The 20815-nt window shown below is 55.5% G+C and overlaps 7 protein-coding genes across 7 annotated transcripts; 3 read left to right on the top strand and 4 right to left on the bottom strand.

The window, feature by feature from the left end:
* Positions 1-99: 99 nt before the first annotated feature.
* Positions 100-2709, bottom strand: CC84DRAFT_901988 (uncharacterized protein). The gene is made up of 2 exons (XM_018187850.1): positions 2073-2709; positions 100-2020 (listed from the first exon to the last, which is right to left on the bottom strand). The coding sequence occupies exons 1-2, from the start codon at positions 2578-2580 to the stop codon at positions 321-323; spliced, it is 2208 nt and encodes a 735-aa protein (XP_018032983.1). The 5' UTR covers positions 2581-2709; the 3' UTR covers positions 100-320.
* Positions 2710-3178, bottom strand: CC84DRAFT_901987 (uncharacterized protein). The gene has a single exon (XM_018187849.1). The coding sequence runs from the start codon at positions 3094-3096 to the stop codon at positions 2839-2841; it is 258 nt and encodes an 85-aa protein (XP_018032982.1). The 5' UTR covers positions 3097-3178; the 3' UTR covers positions 2710-2838.
* Positions 3179-3941: 763 nt separating this feature from the next.
* CC84DRAFT_1063153 (uncharacterized protein) lies at positions 3942-5427 on the top strand (the record flags this gene model as incomplete). Its single annotated transcript, XM_018173607.2, has 3 exons — positions 3942-4094; positions 4196-4330; positions 4405-5427. Coding segments are annotated over 3 exons (1311 nt in total), but the record flags the coding sequence as incomplete, so codon positions are not given.
* Positions 5383-6308, bottom strand: CC84DRAFT_1166448 (uncharacterized protein). Its single transcript, XM_018178962.1, has 2 exons — positions 5546-6308; positions 5383-5472 (listed from the first exon to the last, which is right to left on the bottom strand). Exon 1 carries the CDS (start codon positions 6226-6228, stop codon positions 5794-5796), a length of 435 nt encoding a protein of 144 aa, XP_018032980.1. The 5' UTR covers positions 6229-6308; the 3' UTR covers positions 5383-5472; positions 5546-5793.
* A 437-nt stretch (positions 6309-6745) lies between these two features.
* Positions 6746-8633, top strand: CC84DRAFT_1097624 (uncharacterized protein; the record flags this gene model as incomplete). Its single annotated transcript, XM_018174725.1, has 3 exons — positions 6746-7654; positions 7992-8170; positions 8228-8633. 3 exons carry the CDS (start codon positions 6746-6748, stop codon positions 8631-8633), a joined length of 1494 nt encoding a protein of 497 aa, XP_018032979.1.
* A 1833-nt stretch (positions 8634-10466) lies between these two features.
* On the top strand, positions 10467-14360 carry CC84DRAFT_1219582 (uncharacterized protein; the record flags this gene model as incomplete). The annotated part of the gene is made up of 1 exon (XM_018183089.1): positions 10467-14360. The coding sequence occupies one exon, from the start codon at positions 10467-10469 to the stop codon at positions 14358-14360; it is 3894 nt and encodes a 1297-aa protein (XP_018032978.1).
* Positions 14361-17890: 3530 nt separating this feature from the next.
* CC84DRAFT_901852 (DUF254-domain-containing protein) lies at positions 17891-20646 on the bottom strand. Its single transcript, XM_018187847.1, has 3 exons — positions 19790-20646; positions 18849-19720; positions 17891-18519 (listed from the first exon to the last, which is right to left on the bottom strand). Exons 1-3 carry the CDS (start codon positions 20484-20486, stop codon positions 18094-18096), a joined length of 1995 nt encoding a protein of 664 aa, XP_018032977.1. The 5' UTR covers positions 20487-20646; the 3' UTR covers positions 17891-18093.
* Positions 20647-20815: the final 169 nt, after the last annotated feature.

The following is a 20815-nucleotide window of genomic DNA, read 5'->3' as shown; positions in this document are numbered from 1 at the left end:
GGAGATAGTAATCGTAAATCCGAAAGAGAATGGTCCAATCATGTTGACTTCGGGGCTTACGGCCTGCGACAAACACACCTCATTGTCCTACTTTCCTTCACGTTCAAGTTTCTTGACTTACAACGCTACTCAAAACGCTGATCGTATGCGCAATCAGAAGTGAGAGTAAAGATATGGCAAGGACCGATATATCCAGACAGCAAGCCGAAGCCCCAGCCCAACGCTAACTCCTACGCTCAGATACTTAGAGGAACGATAGTGTACAGGCTTATTACAGCACCCTATATTAACGCCAACAAATCCGCCCCAGGGTCTGACATTCACATATCCTGCCAGACACTGCTCAGTCGCCTCCTCCTTGGCCCCTGCATCGCACTCCCCGGACTCATACTGCGACTCCTTATTCCCGCCATTCCTGCAAAACTGTTTTCCAGAATCGCATCTTCAAGATCATCCTCCTCCTCGATCCGCTGCATCACCGCTTCAGGCGGCTCTTCGTCGAACACCTCGCGGATCTCGGCGTGCACATCGAAGGTGCTCCAGAGGCTCCACTTTCCACGCTTGGTCGGCCCGTTGACAGTAGGTTTGCGCTTCGGCTTCCAGAGGTGGTGCCGTTCGTACCAAGCGATGGCCAGCAGAAGCGGGGCGTTGAGAACGCGCACCATGGTGATGTTGATCTTGTGGAACCAGCGGGGTGTTACGATGAACTTTAGGGGAAGGAGGAAGACGATGGCGAGGATGTTGGTGGGTGGGAAGTAGGAGAACAAGGAATCGGACTTTACGCCTTCGAAAGTGGAGACTGCGCGGCGGAATTGAATTTCTGCGGTTGCGTCGGCGGCGATCTTGGAGAAGGTGTTTGAGAGGATGGACACGAGGACCGTGAGGAAGAGGGTGTTGCCTAGGAAGGCGTAGACAACCATGAGCACAGGGCCGAGTACCTCGTGGAAGTTGGGCGACTCGGTGATGCCTGTGCCGTCGAGGCCGAACCATATCCAGAGCATCCACTTGGAGATTTCGATAGGGCCGGGCTCGTCGCCGAAGTTGTCCTTTGCGCTGCCCATGCTGAGCCACTTGAGCGATAACAAGAACCCGGCGAAGCACCACACAGCGATCAAGCTGAGGGCTGTGAATTCCTTCACCATAGCCCGCAGTGCGATGAATAGCATGTTTTCCGGCATGAGATTAAAGGCCAGTCTGGGAAACAGGATCGGAGCAGCAATGGCAAGAATGTCCAATGCTTGCCTCCCAAGATCGCTGCTGTCGACTGACCAGGCCCAGACTCGAAGACCTAGATACGACAAGTAGATGACCACAAACGTGACGTCCAAGAATGCCCATAGCTCTTGTGTGTGTACTTGCCAACCGTGCTCCAACATGGACGCGCACTCATCCACGACCCAACCAGCGCCATAGATCAAGAACACGAGTTCGGCTAGTGTAAATTTGTCGTGGTTCTGTTTCATCATACACCAACAGTACAGCGCGATCAGGATAACGAACCACGTTGCTTCCACAAAGGTACGAGTTCTGGGCACGATCAAACGGTACTGGTTCAGGAGGGGAGCGTGCCGTGGATCGTAGAGGGATATCGGCTTGTGCTTGTAGTGATCAGGAAGGATATCCATAAAGGCAGTTGGGGTGTAGACGATGCGGCCACGGTAAACGCCGTCGATGACCTTCTGTGGCGCTGAGCTGCTGAGGAACATTTTGCTCTCGGAAACGATTGCGACTTCCAGTGCAGTCAACTTGCCCTCGTAACCTCCCTGGCTCTGATACTCCCACTTGCGGTTCTCAGGGCATATCTCAGAGGGCGCGTTCTGGAACGGCGTGAACGGAGAGACTAAGATCCTGGCTAGTTGAAGTAGGCCTTGCTTCCCTGTGAACTCCTCATCGTGCCTTCGAAGAACTTTCATGGCAACCAACTCGCACAAGTTGGCTCGGGTTAGATTCACAGTCTGGTGATGATGCTGGAACTGCTGCTCGCGTAAGAATTGCATCCTGTTGACAAACAGGCAGTAGACTATATGTAGATCGTCAGTCAGACTCCGAGGTAGGAAGCAAAGCTCCCTTACCAATTGATATATCATCAGCATCAAAGAGCCGGTCGACAAGAGGCTTGACGATCAAAACATTCATGCGTGGTTCTTTCAGCTGATCCATGCTATACGGGTCCTCTATGCTCGCCAACACCAGCCGTCGGATCCGCTGAATGTTATAGTAAACATTCAACTTCGTGTTCGGATCAGTATAGAAGTTTTCCCGCGGTCCTGAAGCCGCATGTTCCCCTCGGACGCATCCGTCGGGATCCGCAAGTTCATCGTCGCCCAGCAACGTCTCCTGCTCCTGGTGGTTTCGATGCGAACGCAGCACATCGCTCAACGTACGGTTCTTGCCGGTCAGGTGCGGTCGATCCAGGTGCTTGGAGATTCTTATATGCTGTGATGAGGCTGCGCGCTTCGGTGATAGGTCTTGCGTATTAGTACTGCTATTGGATTCGTATCTCGAGTTGGGGAGGCTAGTAGGTCGCGACTCCGCATTGTTTGAGCTATTAGATGCCGAGATGCCAGCAGCGGCGGACATGGGAGGCCCAGCGGTATTAGGTAATGCGAATGAGGATCAGGTCAGGGTGGATACCAGCAGGCGGAAAAGCGGGAAAATGTCGTATAGTGAGCGGGTGAGGAAGAGGTCCCGATGGGGAAAGGACGACAAGCCTCGGTGGGGTACCGGTTCCGTGTGTACGGGTGGTTCGGTCGCGCTGGCTCTTTGTTGCGCACAGTACAATGGCAATTGGGGTCTTTGCGGATGGAAAATGCCTTGAAGAGCGTGCAGTAGCGCTTGCTATAAGGCGTAGCGAAGTGCGATAAGGGTGACGTCCTCTCCAGGACTCGCAAAAGCACCGAGACGCGGGACTAGGGTCAGAAACAGCCTAGCTGCAACAAGTGAAGCGCACGCCACACGTTTGAAAGGACACTCGTGTGCGGTTGCCCAGAACTTGAGGCCCGCTGCTATGAGAGCGACTCGGGAAAAGGCAGATAACTCATTAGGGCCCAGCCCTTGTGAGGTATTCTGCCTCCCAAACGAACACCATGACGTCATGCTCTCGAACAAAGTCTACTGTGTATCGTTGCAGATGCAGGTGCTTTCCGCGTGCCAGATCCCGGCGCGTGGGCGAGCCAACACAACTGACTGGACATATCGAGATTGTAAGTATTGGAGACGATATATACTTCCAAGCCACCTCCTACCATTTCCTACAATTCTACGCAAATTCATTAGCCGCGCGCCAGCGCCTATCTAGCGCGACACTCTACCACCGACTAACATGAGGGGCATCCCAGATGGATCCCAGTCCTCCGTACCTTGTACTTCAGTCACCACAAAACCTCTCACCCATTCAAACTCTCCACCCCCTCCTTCCATTCAATCGCACTTTGCCCAATTCCAGACCCCTAGTCCGGAAAACCATCACCTTCCTTTCCATCTCACCTCAACAGCACGCTTTTCCGACGGGACGAACCGGGTCCTCCTCGGACATTGAACCCCCGTCCCCCGTCACCCACGCCCTACTTAGTCACACATTCATATAAACACCCAGAATACATCTCGGTGGAGCCAAGTATAAGACTTCCATACCGCAGCGAAATCTGTCCCGCTTCAAAGCCTCACGCACGCCCTTTTTCGGCATCAGCGCACAGTTGCAAGCACACAACACCTCTGAAGGACCGGATACAGTACCAGCTCAAAAGTTCCAACACTACATTGCTCCTGGAGGAGTAGCACATCATACTGTACTCAGTCTTCTATCTAAGCTTTGTTCCAAAGCCAACGCGTCCACACCACATCAATTCCACATCCATATATCATCATCCGAAAGCAAAATCAACCGATCTCGCACCATGGACTACCCCTACGCCTCCCTCGCCCTCCCCTCACAAGCCTCCCTACAACTCCAGTATGTCGGGAAGAAGCTCGTCGACCTGCCTACACCCGCGGTGGTGCTGGACCGCGCGAAAGTGAGGAAGAACTGCGAAGCGATGCTCGATGTGTGTGGGAAGTTGGGAGTCGGATTCAGGGCGCATGTGAAGAGTCATAAGGTCAGTCTCTCTACCTTCCGTGGCCACTGGTGGACGCATATACGGTCCAGTGGGAGGAAAACGGATGAAAGCAGACGGGGTAAGACTGACACGTTGACCAGACGCTCGAGCTCTCCAAGCTGCAAGTCGGCCCCGCCCTCGACAAGCCCGCAAACTTCATCGTCTCGACGCTGGTCGAGGCGGAGAATCTGCTGCCCTTCTTGCTGGAGTGTCAGGCCAACGGGCGAGAAAGCAGCGTAAGCACTCCTTTCCGCACCGTCCCCTTCCCACATATATAGGATGCATGTTCACACTTCTCGATTCTGATCAGGTCCTCTACGGCGTCCCCCCGGCCCCTACAATCCTTCCCCGCCTCACCCACCTCGCCTCTAAACTGCGCCCAGGCAGTGTCAACATCCTCGTCGACAACATCGAGTCCTTCAACAAGCTCAAAGACGGGCTCGTCGTCGCCAAGATCGGCGTCTTCATCAAGATCGACACAGGCTATCAGCGCGCCGGCATAACCACCTCATCCCAGAAGTTCCCGCGCCTGATCAGAAAGGTGGTGGGAACCGTCGGCGAAGAGTTCCGCGGCTTCTACTCACACTTCGGCCACTCGTACGCTGGTAGTTCCGAGAAAGATGCTGCCCACGGTCTGATTTCCGAGCTGGAAGGGCTCGAAGAGGCTGCTGGGGAAATCGAGGAGAATTATCTGAAGCTGCTGAAGAGGAGAGTGGTGCTGACAGTGGGTGCGACGCCCACAGCGACAGCCGCGATGAACATGCTTTCTGGATCGCCGCGCGCCGCGGAGTTCAAGACGCTGCTGAATCGCCTGAAAGAGACGTATGCTGTGGAGCTGCATGCCGGGGTATATCCGCTACTCGATATGCAGCAAGTAGCGACGCATGCGCGGCCGGCCTCCGGGCGGGCGGCGTTGACGAAGGACAGCGTCGGGATAAAAGTCCTGCTCGAGATATCTTCTGTATACGATGAGAGAGAGAAACCTGAGGCGCTTGCGTCCGCTGGGTCGTTAGCGTTGGGGAGGGAACCGTGCAAGAGCTATCCGGGATGGGGTATCGTGACCAATGAGCTGGGAAATGATGGCAACATTGTTTACGACGAGCGAGGAGACAGGACTGGTTGGATTGTAGGCCGTATAAGTCAAGAGCATGGAATTTTGACATGGGAAGGCCCGGAGCACGACATGAAGCCATTAGATATAGGGTCCAAGGTCCTGGTATGGCCGAACCATGCTTGTGTGGCTGGCGCTGGGTTTGGATGGTATCTCATCGTTGATTCGGAGAAAGATAGTCATACCGTTGTGGATGTCTGGGTCCGGTGGCGTGGATGGTAAATAACCTGTTTGGTGTTCTTCTTGGATATGCGTAGAGATGAATAGCTTGGATGTGTTAGGATACTTTCCAAAAGTCTCATTACGGCATTGCTTCTTTCAGGTACACAATGACACAAACCTTTGTCCAAGCAATGCAATGCTCCTTAGTAATGTCCTCGTCGTCGTCAGTTGCGTCTTGCGGCCTATTCGCATTGCTCTCGCCGCTGTTGAGCCTCTGCCTCTTCCTGGAGACCAGCTCTTTCTCAAGCTCGGCATCTGAGGCGCGGCGTGTGTGCTTGAAGAGGGGCACCGTGGTCGCACCTGCCGCGGTGCCTGTCCCGTCGCCCTCAATAGTGACTGCGTTGGAGGGTCTGCACCTGCCCCCGTTCACGGGTGCCTCCCGTGTGTCCCGAATCCGGGCCGCTTGTAGCAGAACTCAACACGCTCCCTTTGCGCGACATCGTTGAGTCTGATGCTGTTAGTGTTGTCTCCAGGCGTCTTGATGATGACTCCGAGCGAGCCGCGTGTCTCGACGGGTGCTGTGGCGTCCAAAGCCGCCAGCTCACGCTTCAGATCGTGGAGGAGGCCGGCGATCCTCGCTGCAGCGCGAGAGATGCGGAGCACATCTGCCGCGCCGGGTTGGGTGTCACTGGCACTGCTCTGCGCGGACGGAGATGTGCGGTCGCGTGCGGTCTCCTCGCGCTCTGCCCCCGGCGACTGCTTGCTGGATGTGGACGGGAGAGCGCGTAGGAGGTCCCCAGTCAGGCGGTCTGGCGCCAGCAAGTGTAGGCGACAGCAAGGAGCGACGGGCGCGGCTCGCATGCGCGGGCTGCAGAGGGTGTGCGGAGCATCGGGCGCATTGGGCAGGGAGGGCGGAAGCTAGAGCTGCAGTGTCTAAACCGCACTGGGGCCTCGCGCGCCACGACATGCACCAAGCGACTCCTGCGAGGCTGGCGAACGGCCGGTACCGCGGCGGCGCCTGTTGATCAGGGCGGACCTCCTGGTGGAAACCCCTCGGGCTCCTTACCACGTGCCGTGCGCCGTCTCCTTGTCGTGCATCCTTCTCGCAGACGTGCCGCTGCGGTCGGTCCTCCCCCAGCATGCCCTTTTCCTCTGCCTGTGCATCCTCCCGGGGCCGTTGACTCCATTCACCCCTTCCCTTGCCATCTGGTGCGGTCCAGAGTGCTTATGCACCGCCTGCACCTGCCCACACCGCGCATCGTCTGGGCCCCGGTCCGTGGCCAAGCAGTGTACGACCCCGAGCCCGAAGCCAATCGCAAGAGACGTCGCGGGCGCTGCGTCTCTGGCGCCGCAGCCTTATCATCGCGCGTGCCACACCATGGTGCCCTTCCGGGCTTCTCAGCACCACCGACGAAGCCTCCGCGACCTCGATGCCGGAAACGACGCCAGCAGACTCCAACGGGAGGAGCGCAGCACCTACAACGTCGTCATGACCTTCCCAGTACATCCCCTTGGCGCCATGCAGGGGCCCTTCGAGGAGTCGATGCTCGATGCCACTGGAGGGACCGGCTTTGTTCCCTTTAAGAAGCCCAAAAAGACCATCGAGCAGCGCCAGCACATGCTCTGCCGAGAACATGATGCGCCAGAGCTTACTTGGAACTTCACTTACAACTGCCATTGGCGCAACAAGTCCAAGGGCAAATACCATCCCCTGTTAAAGACGGTCGCCCAGATCATCTTTGGTGTGCATTTGTTGCATCAACACCTGGAGAAGTCGGTTGCCGACGTGGCCGACATCTTGCTAAAGCATGTTAACGAGCTCGACAGCTTTTTGCAACGAGCAAACGAGGATATTGAAGGAAGCTTGAAGGATATGCTGTTCCGGAGAAAGTGCTTGAAGGTTCCCATGGAGCACGTCAACGAGTTCGACCGCCTTCTCGACGATCGCACGTATCGCTTCCAGCTTCTCGAGGGCAATGTCACCATCGAGCGAACCATCAATCGCATGTCGCAAATGCTCAACGATTACTTGGTGGACATTAATACGTTCCAGAAGGCCAACCAGCAGCTCGACGCCTATCTCCTTCAAATAGGACACAACTGGACAGCATTGGATGGAGACATTGGGCGTATCTACTCAGCCATGTGCGGGAATACTGGAGGCTGGGCACAGTTCCTGCAGAGTTTGGTTGCGAAAGCCGAAAAGCTGGGCGTTGTCCTCGTACAAGTGAGCAGCTATTGCAACGAGATTGAGAAACGGTGCGGAGCTGCTAGCCGCCGTAGTATGGTACGAGCCCCTTACGACAGCCGTCGGCCCTTTCCAAACATCTCCCCGTCGTGTTTCACCAATTTGTAGCGCCCGCTAATGTCTCTTGTGTACATAGGTGGCCAGCCGATCTTCGTCACGCAATTCCTCGAATTCGCGAGAAGCTGCACGTTCGTTCCGAAACATGGCGCAGAATAAGCCACTTCCAAGTGTACCTAACGAAAGGCCGCCGTTTATGACACCACCCTCAGCAAATGTGGAACTTGCATCCGGAAGTTCCTCGCGGCAGCAATCCCCTCCTAATCATCCTCAGATTCGGGTCGTTTCGCATGAAAGCTCACAAGAATCTCTTCGGGAGGATGAGGAAGAGGAAGAGGAAGAGGAGGATGATGAGGACCGACGACTAACGCTAAGGCAGCAGGACATCTACGTACCACCTTCTGGTACGGACGAAACATCTGGGCAGCATTACCGTAGCTCCTCGGGCGGCATTGACCGGCGATCAGAAGATGTACAAATAGTCCTTCACCAGGATATGTATGAGGATGCACCCGGACCCGCGTCTTTTAGCGATGAGAAAGAGGTGGTCGTGAGCGACGAAAAAGAAGTGCTGGTGCACAGCCCGCCACTGACGGGTAAGGACTCAGCCTATTCTTCTGTTTCCGGTACATCGTATGCGTCTCCAACGTCAATGCATCCCCGCTCGGCGTCAGCGCAGTCTTCATCACATCCGCGTGCGCAATTCGGGCTGTTCCCCAGTAGCGGTCCAAGCACACCTAAACATTCGATGTCAGGTCGCTACGGCGCTGTTTCCCCTGCGTTAACCGCTCGGCGGACACCCGAACCGGCGTCTCCCCTCGTTCCTCCGCGCGCTTCAACCTCTCTCGATAATCATCTTCCTTCGTCGCGTAATCTTTTGTTGAAGAAGTCGAGTCTTTCGTCGCTGAAGCGTCTGTTTAGCAAGAAAAAGCACAACTCTGTAGACACCATTGTAGAGTGATCACCCCATGTGTTTGTTTCTTTGAGCGGCATTTGCTTTTCCCCACAGCGAGTTGCGCAACCATATACCCCTTTCGGCAGACTTATTTGGCTGCATTCGCGCATCCTGAGCGTTCCAGGCGTTGGTTTTATAGTACATCTGTTTCCGTTGCAAGTGGTTACGATGCTTGTAGAGCGCGTGTAGAGCGTGGTTTGGGACGCGGAAGAGCCGTCCTCTCTCGTCGTGGGCTTCGAGCGGTGCGCAGGACAGCATAAGCACCGCGATCGCGGGGGTTCATCCGAAAGAAGAAGAGGGAGAAGAGAGGGAGGAAGAGAAGAAAGCTAGAGCGCCCGCCCGATATTGCGGCGCGCCGGATGTTTGGTAGGTAGAAAACAATCTCATTACTGAGTCACGCCTTCTCTGTCAAGTCCATCTATGTGTTGTTGCGTTTTCACAGCAGCAGAGGCAAGCGCCCCTCCGGGCGCAGGTGAGTAAAGAACGCGGTTGCCCTGCTGGGTTCTGTAGGCGGCAGCTCCGTCCGTCTTCGCACTCCCCCTAGCACGTCTCCCCTCCCCTACAGCGGCAGATTCTGTTCTCTCTCCACAACATCTCGCGGCCAGCATTGTTCTCCTCTTGTTGGCTGGTAGCGCGGGACTGCCGCCGTTGTCACTCCCTCCAAACCTTTTTGGCGTGCGTTGGAATAGCATCTCTTGTTTGCAGGCCGCAGCGCCACCTCATCAAGCAGTATCATTTAGCTGCTGCTAACCCGAGACGCCTTCTCGTCCCCTTCGCTGCCGGCTGCGGCACGACGGGACTGCCATGCTACCACCCGACCGCGAGCTGAATGCCTCTGGCCGCAATAGCCGAGCTTCAGACATGTCTGTGGCGTCACGCGGCCCGTCGAGGGGTTCGGCGACAGCAGCAAAGCATGACATGCATGACATGCTCGCTCCGGCGGTTGCTTCAATGCTTCGAACGTCAACCGAAATGGGCAACCTGGGAGCCTCTGCTATAGATCCGCTCATGCCGAACGTGCCGCGAGCACCGCGGAGAGGTGCTACTTCGCGGCTGTCGATTGCCTCATCACACTCCAATGCTTCGAATCGAACCGGCCCTCGCCATCACCACTGGCATTCAACGGCCTCTGCCGGGACTCGACACTCGCGAGAACAAAACTTGCCCCAGTACGTCCCTGATACCTTATCGCCCACGGTCATAAACATTTCGGGCTCTTCACCGCTCGTACCATTTGCGAGAGACCGTAGGGAGGGACACCGCAGCCTGTCCATGACCATGGCGAATAGCTCTGAGCCGACCTTTCATCTGTCAAGCAACCGATCGATGGCGAGTCTGCGCAGCCACGATCGCCCTCGACGCTCTAAGTCCCCCTACATGTATCCCACTCGACTTCGGAGGCCTGGATATCGACCCGTCTCGCCAGCTCTGAGCGACACCGCTGGTTCATACTATCGGCGTCGAAGCGGATACCCGGACAATGGCTTGCCGCCATACCCAGGACAGATGCGACTTCGCAGACCCTCGGAGACATCGATGCGTCGGCGCCCTAGCCGCTCTCAGACGCCGGTGTTTTATGGTGATCCACACCCAGATATCCCGCCTGTGCCGCCGTTGATGCCACATCGGTATGCTGCCCTAGAGCGTGAACGAGACAGGAAGTCTCGGAGGTCTCATCGGACTGCCTCTCACAAATCGGCGAAGCATTCCACCTCGAGCAGCTCCACAAACCGACGTTTTGATTCAGATGTTCCTTCTTCCGACTCAATGTCGCCTCCAACGCCGAAGGACGGCGACGTGGTTGTAAGCCCAACTGGTACTCACTCAATGCCCCGCAGCATGTCGGGCACAGTCAATTATTATGATTATAGTGAGCAATACGAGATCCAAGAGGGAATGGAACACTCCGCTGGCGCAGTGCCCACAGGTTTTGTCAGGCATATAAAAACCATTATCGAAGAAAGAGGAACACCGGAGCCAGTCTCCAAGGGCGGCAATGTCGCGGCTCCGGATCGTGCAATACAACACTCAGATGGAATCGTTCCTGACATTCCTGAGCTTCCAGCGTCACCAGTCCCGCGACGCATCACGCGTGATCTAGTTCTGGTAGGTATTGGACCCGAATCCTCGAGCGGAGAGGTGGAGATCTCTGGGGCAACAGCCGAAACCAGGAGTTCAGAGCGATCCGCAGGTCGCCCCCAAGATGACAATACAGCCTTGCGACGTGGTATTGGAAGCCGAGCTGTGCACCCTGCGCACTCAAAGGATGCCACGGATCGGCACAGTATCCTGTCGCAGGCAGGCTCGAGTGTGATGGAATCTTCCACGCTTGAGTTCGCTGTCCGGTGTTCCATACCCATGGTGGCTGATAAGGGTTTGACTCTGGACTTGGACAACGATATCACATCTGTGTATGCTCCTGACGCGGACCCGACTAGTGAAGATGGTATGACGGATCTTCTGGAAGGCTACCAGCGTACTGATACGAAAGAAGAGAGCGAAGAGGCTGCAGAGGAGCAACTCAACGATGAGGAGCGCGTGGAGAAGAGAAGCAACCACACAAGCAGCCATGCTGCCAAGCCTTCGGATGAACAGTCCTTCAAGTCCTGTACAGATGTGATCAAAGTCGCAGATCCTTCAATGAAGACTCCCGACCAAGCGACAGCAGAGTCGTGCGAAGATTTGCCAGAGCATGATCCACCCATCAAGGATTCAGATGCAAGATCCTTCACAACTTGCATAGATGCAGTCACTCCTGATCGATCGGCGCCGCGACTACCGTCTTCGCAGCTCGTTGCTTCAGAAGCACTCCTCCGAAGACCAATCTCCGAGATGCCATCGTCGTCGCCTTGTTTGCCAGAACGCCAAGCAACCCCTTCGTCAACGTCTGAATCAAGCATGTCCAGGGTCGTTGGCAGGTTCCGAGCAAACTCAAAGCCAAGCTTCACGCAAGGCTCTGCGGACGGGTCATCCCGATATTTGGAGTACGGAGCCCAAACCCCCCCTGCCGTACCTCCTAGAGAATCTAGCTCTTCACGGGAAGCGCAGCAGTCAAGAGGCGTCGCCAACTTCTTGCTGCGCTCTGTTCGCCAGCGTTTTGCCAAGGCTAGTCCTGGGTCGAATCTTAGACCTAGTAAAGAGGTCAAAACTTCGAACCCGCAGGAGCTGGACGATTTGGGTACTAATGCTGGAATTCCTACGCCACCTCCGATGAAGGAGAGGGTGTTGCTGGGCAACGGTATTGTATATGCTGATAGGCCTGTTCAAGCGCTGCAAGCGCCTCAGCGAGTGTTGACAAAAGAGCGAATTCTGCCGCACCGACAGAGCGAGACCATGAACATGCGTGGCAATAGCATCGCACCGAAGGGCGACACGTCCACATCGGCTTCGATTTTTACCGCCACTCCCGATGCACGTCAGAAGTTGGTCACGACCCCATCACCTGCAGTGCCGGAAGCCTCCTCGGTGTATTCGCAGGAAAACCTCACTTCTACTGGATCCCGTGACGAGGTATTTCCGGGTGCCTTTGTCCAGATACCAGGGCCTCATCGTCAGGACAATCAGGCCACGACGCATTTGAACTGGACCGGGGCCAACGGCTTCCATTCGTATTCCGTTGAGGGTGCGCGAGGTGGTAGAAACAGCCAGGAGGACTCCACGACCGATCTGAGGCTTCCTGGCTTCCGGCATGCCGTGACCCACCTCCCTGATCTGAAGGAGGAGTCGCATGAAGATTCAAGCCTCAACACTAGCGCCAGCAACTTTCGTCCATTCGGAGGCAGCCAGCCTGCTGTGTTCCGTATGTCCACCGATGGCCTGCCTACAGCTCGGAGACATCCTTCAGTCAGGTCGTCGCGCAATAGTGAACTCCAGCAGATGCACCTGCCCTCGATGAACTTTAGCAGCTTTGGCAGTTTTGATGAAGCTCTGGACCATCGCGTATCCCGGTCGTTGGACTTGGCCCCAGCTGCACTGGAGGAGCTGGTCCAGACGGTAATGCCGCGATCGGCGTCAGCGGGCGAGGATCGAGAGAAATACAAGAGTGTATTTGCCGGCCTTGATACCCCAGCGAAGACATCTACGACGCGTCAGTATGCGGGCGGTGAGCTTTGGCCGCGCAAGCTGCCAGAACTTCTCGTTAAAGAGGTAGATTCGTTGACCATTCCGTCTGTGAACGGCCTTACATTTCGATTATCGGAGATGCTGCCACAGTTAAAAGAAGCCTTGGGCCTTGCGCAGTCGGACGAATTTCTCGACGAGGAGGGTATCATGGAGAAAGCAATGGAGAGGCTCAACGAGGTAGGCTTTCCAGCGCAGAAGCGGTCTTCGGCCCGCTTGCGTCCTATCCCAGGTTCTCCGAACATGTTAGTCGTGGACGATGAAGTATTCAAGGAGATCACCGGGAAAGAGAAGAACGGAAAACCGTCAGGACAGTGTCACAACCGGGACGAGGCAGGTCTCGGTGCAGGAGTAGCTGGCCAAGGAGGTATTCAGACCCACGGTGAAGCTGCTGCGTTGGCGGGGAGCGGCGTCATCGCTCACGGGCCTGCACGTGACGATGAAGTAAACACAACGGGGCTCGAGGCACCTTCCCCGGCTCACCTTCGTCAACACAACTCAACTTCTTACTCCTGTCACAACTTCTCTTCTCCTTCTTCTCAACCTTCAACACGATCTCTTGGCTCGCGTGGAAGCACGACTACGGGAATTATCACTGATACTCGTCCTTGGAATCTCGACAAGAACTATCCTTGGGCGACAGACCCGTCTGTCGACATTTCGCTGCCTCACCCTTCCGCGTCCAAGCAGTCACCGCGGCCTGGGCCTTCACACCTCCGCAACCGCCTTTCCAGCGCCTCGTCAGAGTCAGCGGGTACGTACAGCCCATACGGTACGTCAGCTTCACCCCCAGCGCGACGAGGTCCAGCAGGGCATTGCTACAACTCTATCGTCGACGATAGGCGGTCTATCGAGCCATCAGCTGTTGGTTTTGACGCGAGCGGCTACCCCATCGGACCTGTCCGCGTTCGTGACGACGACCAGTCCCACGGCACAGGCGAGCGCTATCCTACGTCTGCTCTTCCACTTCCTTCGAATTTACACATATACCCAGGTCAGGCGAGCCACTTCTCACTCGAGACATCTGACGAGGAGGCCGAGACTACCTCGCCCCGGAAGACGTTGTTCAGCCGCCGTCCTCGCCGCAACACCCGAGCTTCTGTCAATCGACGCGACCTGAGCCAACGTCGCATACGGGAACTGCAGTCGTCGCGTGCAACGGACCACAGCGTGCAAATCGAGCCGGACGACCTTCCTGACCGCTTACAACGTCAGACCTTCGCAAACGCGCAAGGAATGTCGAAGTTCACTTTCTGTGTTCAGTCCGTCGGCGCCTTTTTCAAGAAGGGCTTGTACAAAATCTTCCCCTGTACTCGTCCGGAGACTCCCCTCGAGCCTGACTCGGAGCCTGTCACGGTGCCCGCCAACTCTCGCAACAGCTCCTCCAGCGACGAGACGATCCGCGTTCGTCAACACTCCCCCGTCCCGGTCATTCGTGCCGGTCCTGGTCATCGCTACACTCCCGGTTTCGTCATTTCGTTCCCTTCCCTCTCCGGCAGGATCTGCCACCCCAGCGAGGAGCCTGAGTCGCCGTTTCAATCCAATATCCAGCCTCGCAGCCGCCGATACGGCACCTCTCGCACCGAGTCAGCCGGTCCATCTACATTGCAGTAGACATCATGTCCCGTCTTCTGTTCTTCCGCTACGAGGATGAGGTACTCGTGGGAATCATAGTTATCCATTCAAGCGAGGCGCCCGAACGCTTGGTGGATTCTTACTACAACACTCGTATCTAATTTGAAGAAATTAGTCCTCTGAATCAGTGGATGGATGAGCCTGCACAAAAGTCTTATTCCAATTCAGTTAAGAGGAATCTATCGCGAGAGGAGATTGCCGGTCTGATCGAGAACATCTGGAACAATTAACCTTCAACCCTCATATCGCGACTCGAAGAGTGCCTGGACTGAGTGAACCGCATTCATGGTGTTCACGGTTCAGGCGTTGGTCCTCCGGCTCCAATTAGGGTTGCACAGCCTCCACTTCTCTTTTTGTTAGCTTGGGTTTCACTTGGGCAACCGTCTTTTGCTTACCAGGAACGACTTACGATTCACGACTTACGCATCACGCCTGCTGCCCAATACCCTGACTTTTTCTTTTCCAGCTTTCTACCATACGTTCCACAGCATATCTTTCGATGACCTTTCTTCCGAGAATTCACAATTCAGCACCATGTCTTTCGATAGCCCCTTTTCCAATTATGCAACATAACCAACCGGTTCGTGGAAGCTTCGCGTCAACACCAGACAATGCGAACACATTCAGCTATTCCGTTGCAACATGGCCTTGACTCCATTAGCAAAGCCAAGCTTCGTTTCTGGACGCCGCCTCGGAACGTTTCTCTGATATCGTACCATAATATGGCTTTTGGCAAACCTGCGTTTATCAACGTTTCATGCTTGAGCTTCAACTAATGCGGTAATTGGCTTACCAGCGTCTACCATCGTTTGGTCCTGGCTCTCCCTTGTACGGTACTTGTTCACCTCATTGACAACGGCTCCACTCGCCAGGAGTCTTGCAAAATGCCCTTGATCTTCGGCCTCGGACTCTTTTGGTCGATCGCTGGTCACCTCTTACCAGCAATGCTTTGCTTTATCCTTCGACATGTTCTGACTTATCGGTTGGTCATCGGCTGCCATTCACTGGGCGACCTCGTCTCCTGCTTCTAGCATTCGGAACTGGGAGCTGAACTTGGACTTCCTCAATTACCGGTCAACAAGTCTATGCGAACAACAAAGATGGAATTCGATTACCCTTCGTTCGCACTTTTCCTCCGTCATGGTATCAACGATTGCATTTTTGATGGATTTGGACTCTATTCCGGTAGAGGACTATTGGCGAACGGTTTACCCTAGTAGCGTCAAATGGCTTTTGTCGATAGACTGGTTTTGGATTAGGCAAGTCTTGCGATGCTTGCTCTGGCGGACCCTGGGGAGACCTTCATCCAGCTAGATATCAGCACAGCACGGTTTACTCTTCCCTTTTTTCTGACATTGTATTTATCGTCCATCACGACAGATATGGCAGCAGTTACACAGGGGCATATGTAGTCCAGGTGCCTGCATATGTGAGCAGCCCTTTATAAGGATTATATTTGCATTACCCTTGTGTCCGATGATGGTAATGGTGGTGATGTTGTGATGCTTATGAAACAATGCTCCTCTTGCAGCATGCGCAAGGTCGCAGCCTGGGTTGTCCCCGAGCCAGAGGCACCTTATTTTGTACGCTGGACAGCGTGTCAACTGTTGACATCCCATACTCCCCGTTGTTACCTGTGCCTAGCGTTGAGGTCAGCGATCTCATCCCATTTGCGTTGCTCTAATGACATTATTCCACCACGCGAGCAAGTTCCTCATCCGCTACGGCCGTTGGACCAGCGGCTTTGGACGTGCTATTTTCCTGAACTGGGTCTGGCAGACGTCACCCCAGCACGGCGGCTCCGAGCTGGGCTGGACTTCGTTCCCTCCCGTGGTACTGGTTCTGGCGCCACTGCAGGGATGACGTGCAGGTAGGGCGCGGCGCAGGGGCTACGGTGGTGTGAGGTACGGCGCGGTGCGGGCCGGTTGTTGGGTTTTGTATTGTAGATGGGGGGATTGTGATTGGTTGGTGGGACGGACGCGGGGGGATTGGAAGGGTCTGGAATTTGGGATTGATGGTGAACTTGGCTTGGGGTCGGATTTAGACTGGATTTGGGATTTTGGACGAACTTGAGACTGTGGCTGTGTGCGTGGGTCGTGTGTGGTGTGTGTGGGTTCGGTAGATGGCTGGCAGTGATGGTGGGGGGAGGGAGGGAGGCTGTGCTTGGGATTGATGAGTTGGGATGGGCGGGCGGATGAGGTAGGGTGTGGTATAACTATGTACTTGCGAGTCACTTCCTACAGGAGGGGTCACAGCCATTTCGGAGAAAGGAAACGGAGCAGAACGAACTGCTAGATACGCATGATGACCTTCACGCTAGACTACGCTGCCATGATCGACCCCGTCCACGCCAGACGGAGACGTGCTCGCTTGCCGCTGTAGTCGGCAAGTTCTGGAGAAAAGCGCGCTTCACATCGACGTCGACACCGACGTATATTTGTACACCCCCTGCTTCGTCTCCCCGGCGTGAGCCAAAAGAATCACATTGGCCCTCAAGCTGGCACTGTTTCTCCTTGACACGGCCCCATCGGCCGAATAAGAAGACGAGGACGGCGACGCCCACGCTGAAACCTGCAATAGCCGCGTCACCTACGGCTACAGCGATGTGGGAATGCAGGATCGATGCGCCGGAAGACGGTGTGGATCAAAGCTGGCTATGTTGTGCTCCCATCCTAGCTTCTGGCGTAGGCCCTTGATGCTACTCGGCATGAATTCGATACCCGAGCCGCCTGGTCCTCCATAATTGACGAGGATGTCCTGGGGATGATTCGATTTCTTCTCTGCAGGTGACTTCATAAAGTGAGTCGCAACAATGCCAACTGAGGCATCATCGTAGTCGAGCGGCACCCTTAGGGCCATACACTAGAACGAGTGGGCGCAGGGTTGCCATTTGGTGTCCTCTGAAGCCCTGAGCTATGATCGACATGTCAAGCTGTGAAGCAAAAGTAGCGTAGAGGTACCTTTCACCTATTTGAAGACCTCTCGTGTCCCGTACCGCTCGTCAACATTCGGCCCAAGCGGCGGCGTCGGCGAAGCCAACACGCCCGACCCAGCGCCCAGCGCCACTCCAGCCGCGAGCGCCGAGGTCCTCATATCGGATAACAGCAATGAAAAACAATAGCGGCTACGAGAAACATGCTGGAAACAAGTGATACTTTTGCACCGTCACAACAACGCCACCGCGACGCGTGGCCGATTGATGTCGCAGTAAGTATGGCGGGACCAGGCGCGGTGACATGACGAGCTGTGAATGACAGATGAAGGAGCTGGTGTTGTGCTTGGGGTTGGGATGGGAAGGCGCATCGCTGGGGTGAGTTGGGTGGCGAATGGTAGTTCTCGGATAGAAGGAGCGGGTGCTGTGTTCCTGTAGTGCTCAGAATGTGGATGGAAGCCTGCAGTTATCTCAATGGAGTGGTCGTGAAGACGAGATACGGAAAGGCCTGCACAGGAAATCAGCGAAAGCTGCCGCGAAATCAGGCGAAATGTGCGTAAATGGAGAGGCGCGCGATGTGAGGAAGAACAAGCGATGTGTGACTCCGATGCTTTACGAGGAGGTGAAGTAGGGAGGCGCTATGTGAGGTTCCTATTTGGAATGTGCCATTTACCCTTCCCACGATTCATATGTTCATGTACCCCATCCCAACCCCAAACCAGTGTGTATCTTCCCCTTTCAACCTACTCACGGGTATCTCTCCTCCCACAACATGTGTGTCTAGAACACCGCCCCCCCAATGATGAAAACCCTCTCCTCCTCCCGCCTAACCCACTCCACAACCTGATTCGCAGCCACCGCCAACGCCTGCCTAGTCGTCCTGCCATCCGCAACAGCATACAGCTCAAATAGCGGGGTACTCCACGCCAAACTAATGACACTCACACTCATCTCATAGTGTATCTTCAGACTCGCAGGTTTGTTATGAAGATGGCTGTGCAGCAGGGAGTACAGATTCAGCAGCCTGCGGCGATCGACCGGGGTGGCAAAGTGCGGGGAGAACGACGGCGAGAAGAATTGAACGTTGCCGCGTGACTTGTAGAGGAAGTGACGCAGGACGGTGCCGGGGACGAGGTCGGTGGCGAGGGGGCGGCCAGCGTGGACGGATTGGCGGATCGCGGATATACCGCCGTTGCGTTGTAGTTGCTGGGGTAGTGCGTTAGCGAGGGTAATCCATGCAGAGAGGAATTGGGCGAAAGCCGAAAAAGCGGTATGGAGAAGTGCGAGTGCAGTATTTCCGTGGAAGCTCCGCGGCGGACGGTCGGATGATGTCGACAGGCCGGTTCCGACACCCTCCCTATTACTTTCTTTCTTTACGCGTCGGCCTGGTGTTTCGGTCTCGGCCGATGCTGTCGTATTCGATGTGATGCTGGTCCTGCTGTTTATCCTGGGACCTGTGCGCCGCGCGGAAAATCGCGCGGTGTCCACTCGGGCCTTGCTCGGTGGTGACAATGCGAAGAAAAGACAAGACTTACCTCAACTAAGTCATCGCGCATCCCTCTCATCTCGAAGAAGCCCTCCTTCTCCGCACTAATAAGCAGCACCGCCACCTCATCCGGGTCGCCCTCGCTGCTCTTTGGCCGTTCCTGCATGGGCTCGCTCGGATGCTCTAGGTTCAGGAAGCTGACGTACATGTACAAGTACCCGGTGTTGTTGAAGCCTGGCAAACACAGAGGGATCCAATTCTCGCCGCCACCTGCTTTTACGCTGCCGGCTTCGAAGAGCATATTGAAGATGAGTTGCAGATCGCCAGGGTGGAGTGAATGTTTCTTGGGTCGGACCACCGAGACGAGTTTCCCCGAGGCGACGATTAGACCGTAGAGGAGATTCGGCGAGCGCGTCTTTAGCAAGGTGCTGTTGATTGTTTGTCGGTGGGATTTTCGCAGCTTGAGGCATTCGAGGGCTCCAAGTAGCGTTGATGGCGAACCACGAGTGAAGCCATCTGCCAGAGCGGACAGTAGTGTTTCAGTACCTTGGAGTGGCCGCCGCAGGTCGTAGTTGGCGCGCGCAGCAAACATGCGCTGCATTGATGGGAGTGTGAGGGTCGAGAGTATCTGCATGTAAAGTGCATCAAGCTGTGCGCGCAGCTGGGTGTCGCTTTCAGGGAGACGCGTGATGGCGACGAGATTGAGCGGGCCTCTCGACATGACTACGAAGCGTACATCGCCGGCAGTGAAGCCTCGCAGCGTATCGTTGGTAGACTGGTAGAAAGAGATGAGTGTCTGGACGACGCCCATGTAGTTCGTAATGAGCTGGTCATCGCCATGCCGGCTGTATATGGGTTTTCCGGCAGATGACAGAATAAGAAAGTGCTTCATCTTCGCGCGCCATACTCTCATGATTGATTCTATATAGCTATCAGCACGAGTCCGCCTCACGGTTGCTACATGCAAGAACAGGTGTGAGTGCCGCTGACCTTCATTCGAGTTATCCTGTGCCATTTCCTCAACGTCGTCGAATTCCTTGGCGAACGCTTCCTCGAAGACGGGGTCCGACGCGAACATGCTCGGTGCGTCCTGCGAGTTTTGCCCTAGCGATGCGAGAAGCGTCTTCTCGTGGACACCCATGCCCTCGCCCAACATGCTCTCTGCATCCAACCCAGCCTCTGCAGCAGGTGCGATGCTTGCTATGCTCGCGCTGTCCTCCCCATCGCTAGTATTGCCTGACGAGCCAACATTCAAGCCGAAATACGACCGCGGTTTCGGTGCCCGCGACGAGCTGGGTTCTCTCGAATCGTTCTTGTGGTTCGCTGATTCTGCAAAAGAAAGCTGCGTTGTTGCTTTGGATACCAGGCGCGGCCTGCCCGGCGTTATAGAGTGCGACGTGCTAGGGCGCGAAGCAGAGTCGAGCAGGTTCAGGTTTGGGCGCGGGGGCAGCGGCGGGGGTGTTCCTTCTCTTGACACGCCAGATGCGAGCGACAGCCCGGAAGTGGACGTTTTCCTGGACAAGCTGTTTATGATGTTAATTGTGGGATTGACAAAGTCCTGCTGCTCGACATGGTCGCTTTTCTTGGGCGCCGGCGCCGGCGAGCTTGGTGCATGGGATTCAGCGCCGGAAGCCGCAGAGGGCTCGGCGGAGGGCGTGTCGGTCATATCATCGGCATCTGTTGTCATCGGTAGTATCTACTACGGGTGAACAACGATCTATTAAGGTCGGGGATTGGAACATGGTGCAAGGTGCCGAAGCGTGCGCCAGCATCGTGACGTGACGTGCATCTTATCCCAGTGTGGACCGTGCACGCTCCGTGTATCGACCAATCATATCGATTCGTGGTGTTTCTTTACACTACTATCCCGACCGTCCCAGGTTCGATGAGATCCCGTGTAAACAGCAGGGCCGCTGAGATAGCACTTCTCGGGATGCGAGGAGTACGCGTCAAAGGAGAAACGGCGGGCCCGGCGGAAATATATGCAGCAGTGGGGTTACTACCGTAATGGATGGT

Source organism: Paraphaeosphaeria sporulosa, assembly GCF_001642045.1.
Source record: "Paraphaeosphaeria sporulosa strain AP3s5-JAC2a unplaced genomic scaffold CC84scaffold_8, whole genome shotgun sequence".
In the NCBI taxonomy this organism is placed as follows: Eukaryota; Fungi; Ascomycota; class Dothideomycetes; order Pleosporales; family Didymosphaeriaceae; genus Paraphaeosphaeria; species Paraphaeosphaeria sporulosa.
This window is presented reverse-complemented; position numbering and strand designations above follow the sequence as displayed.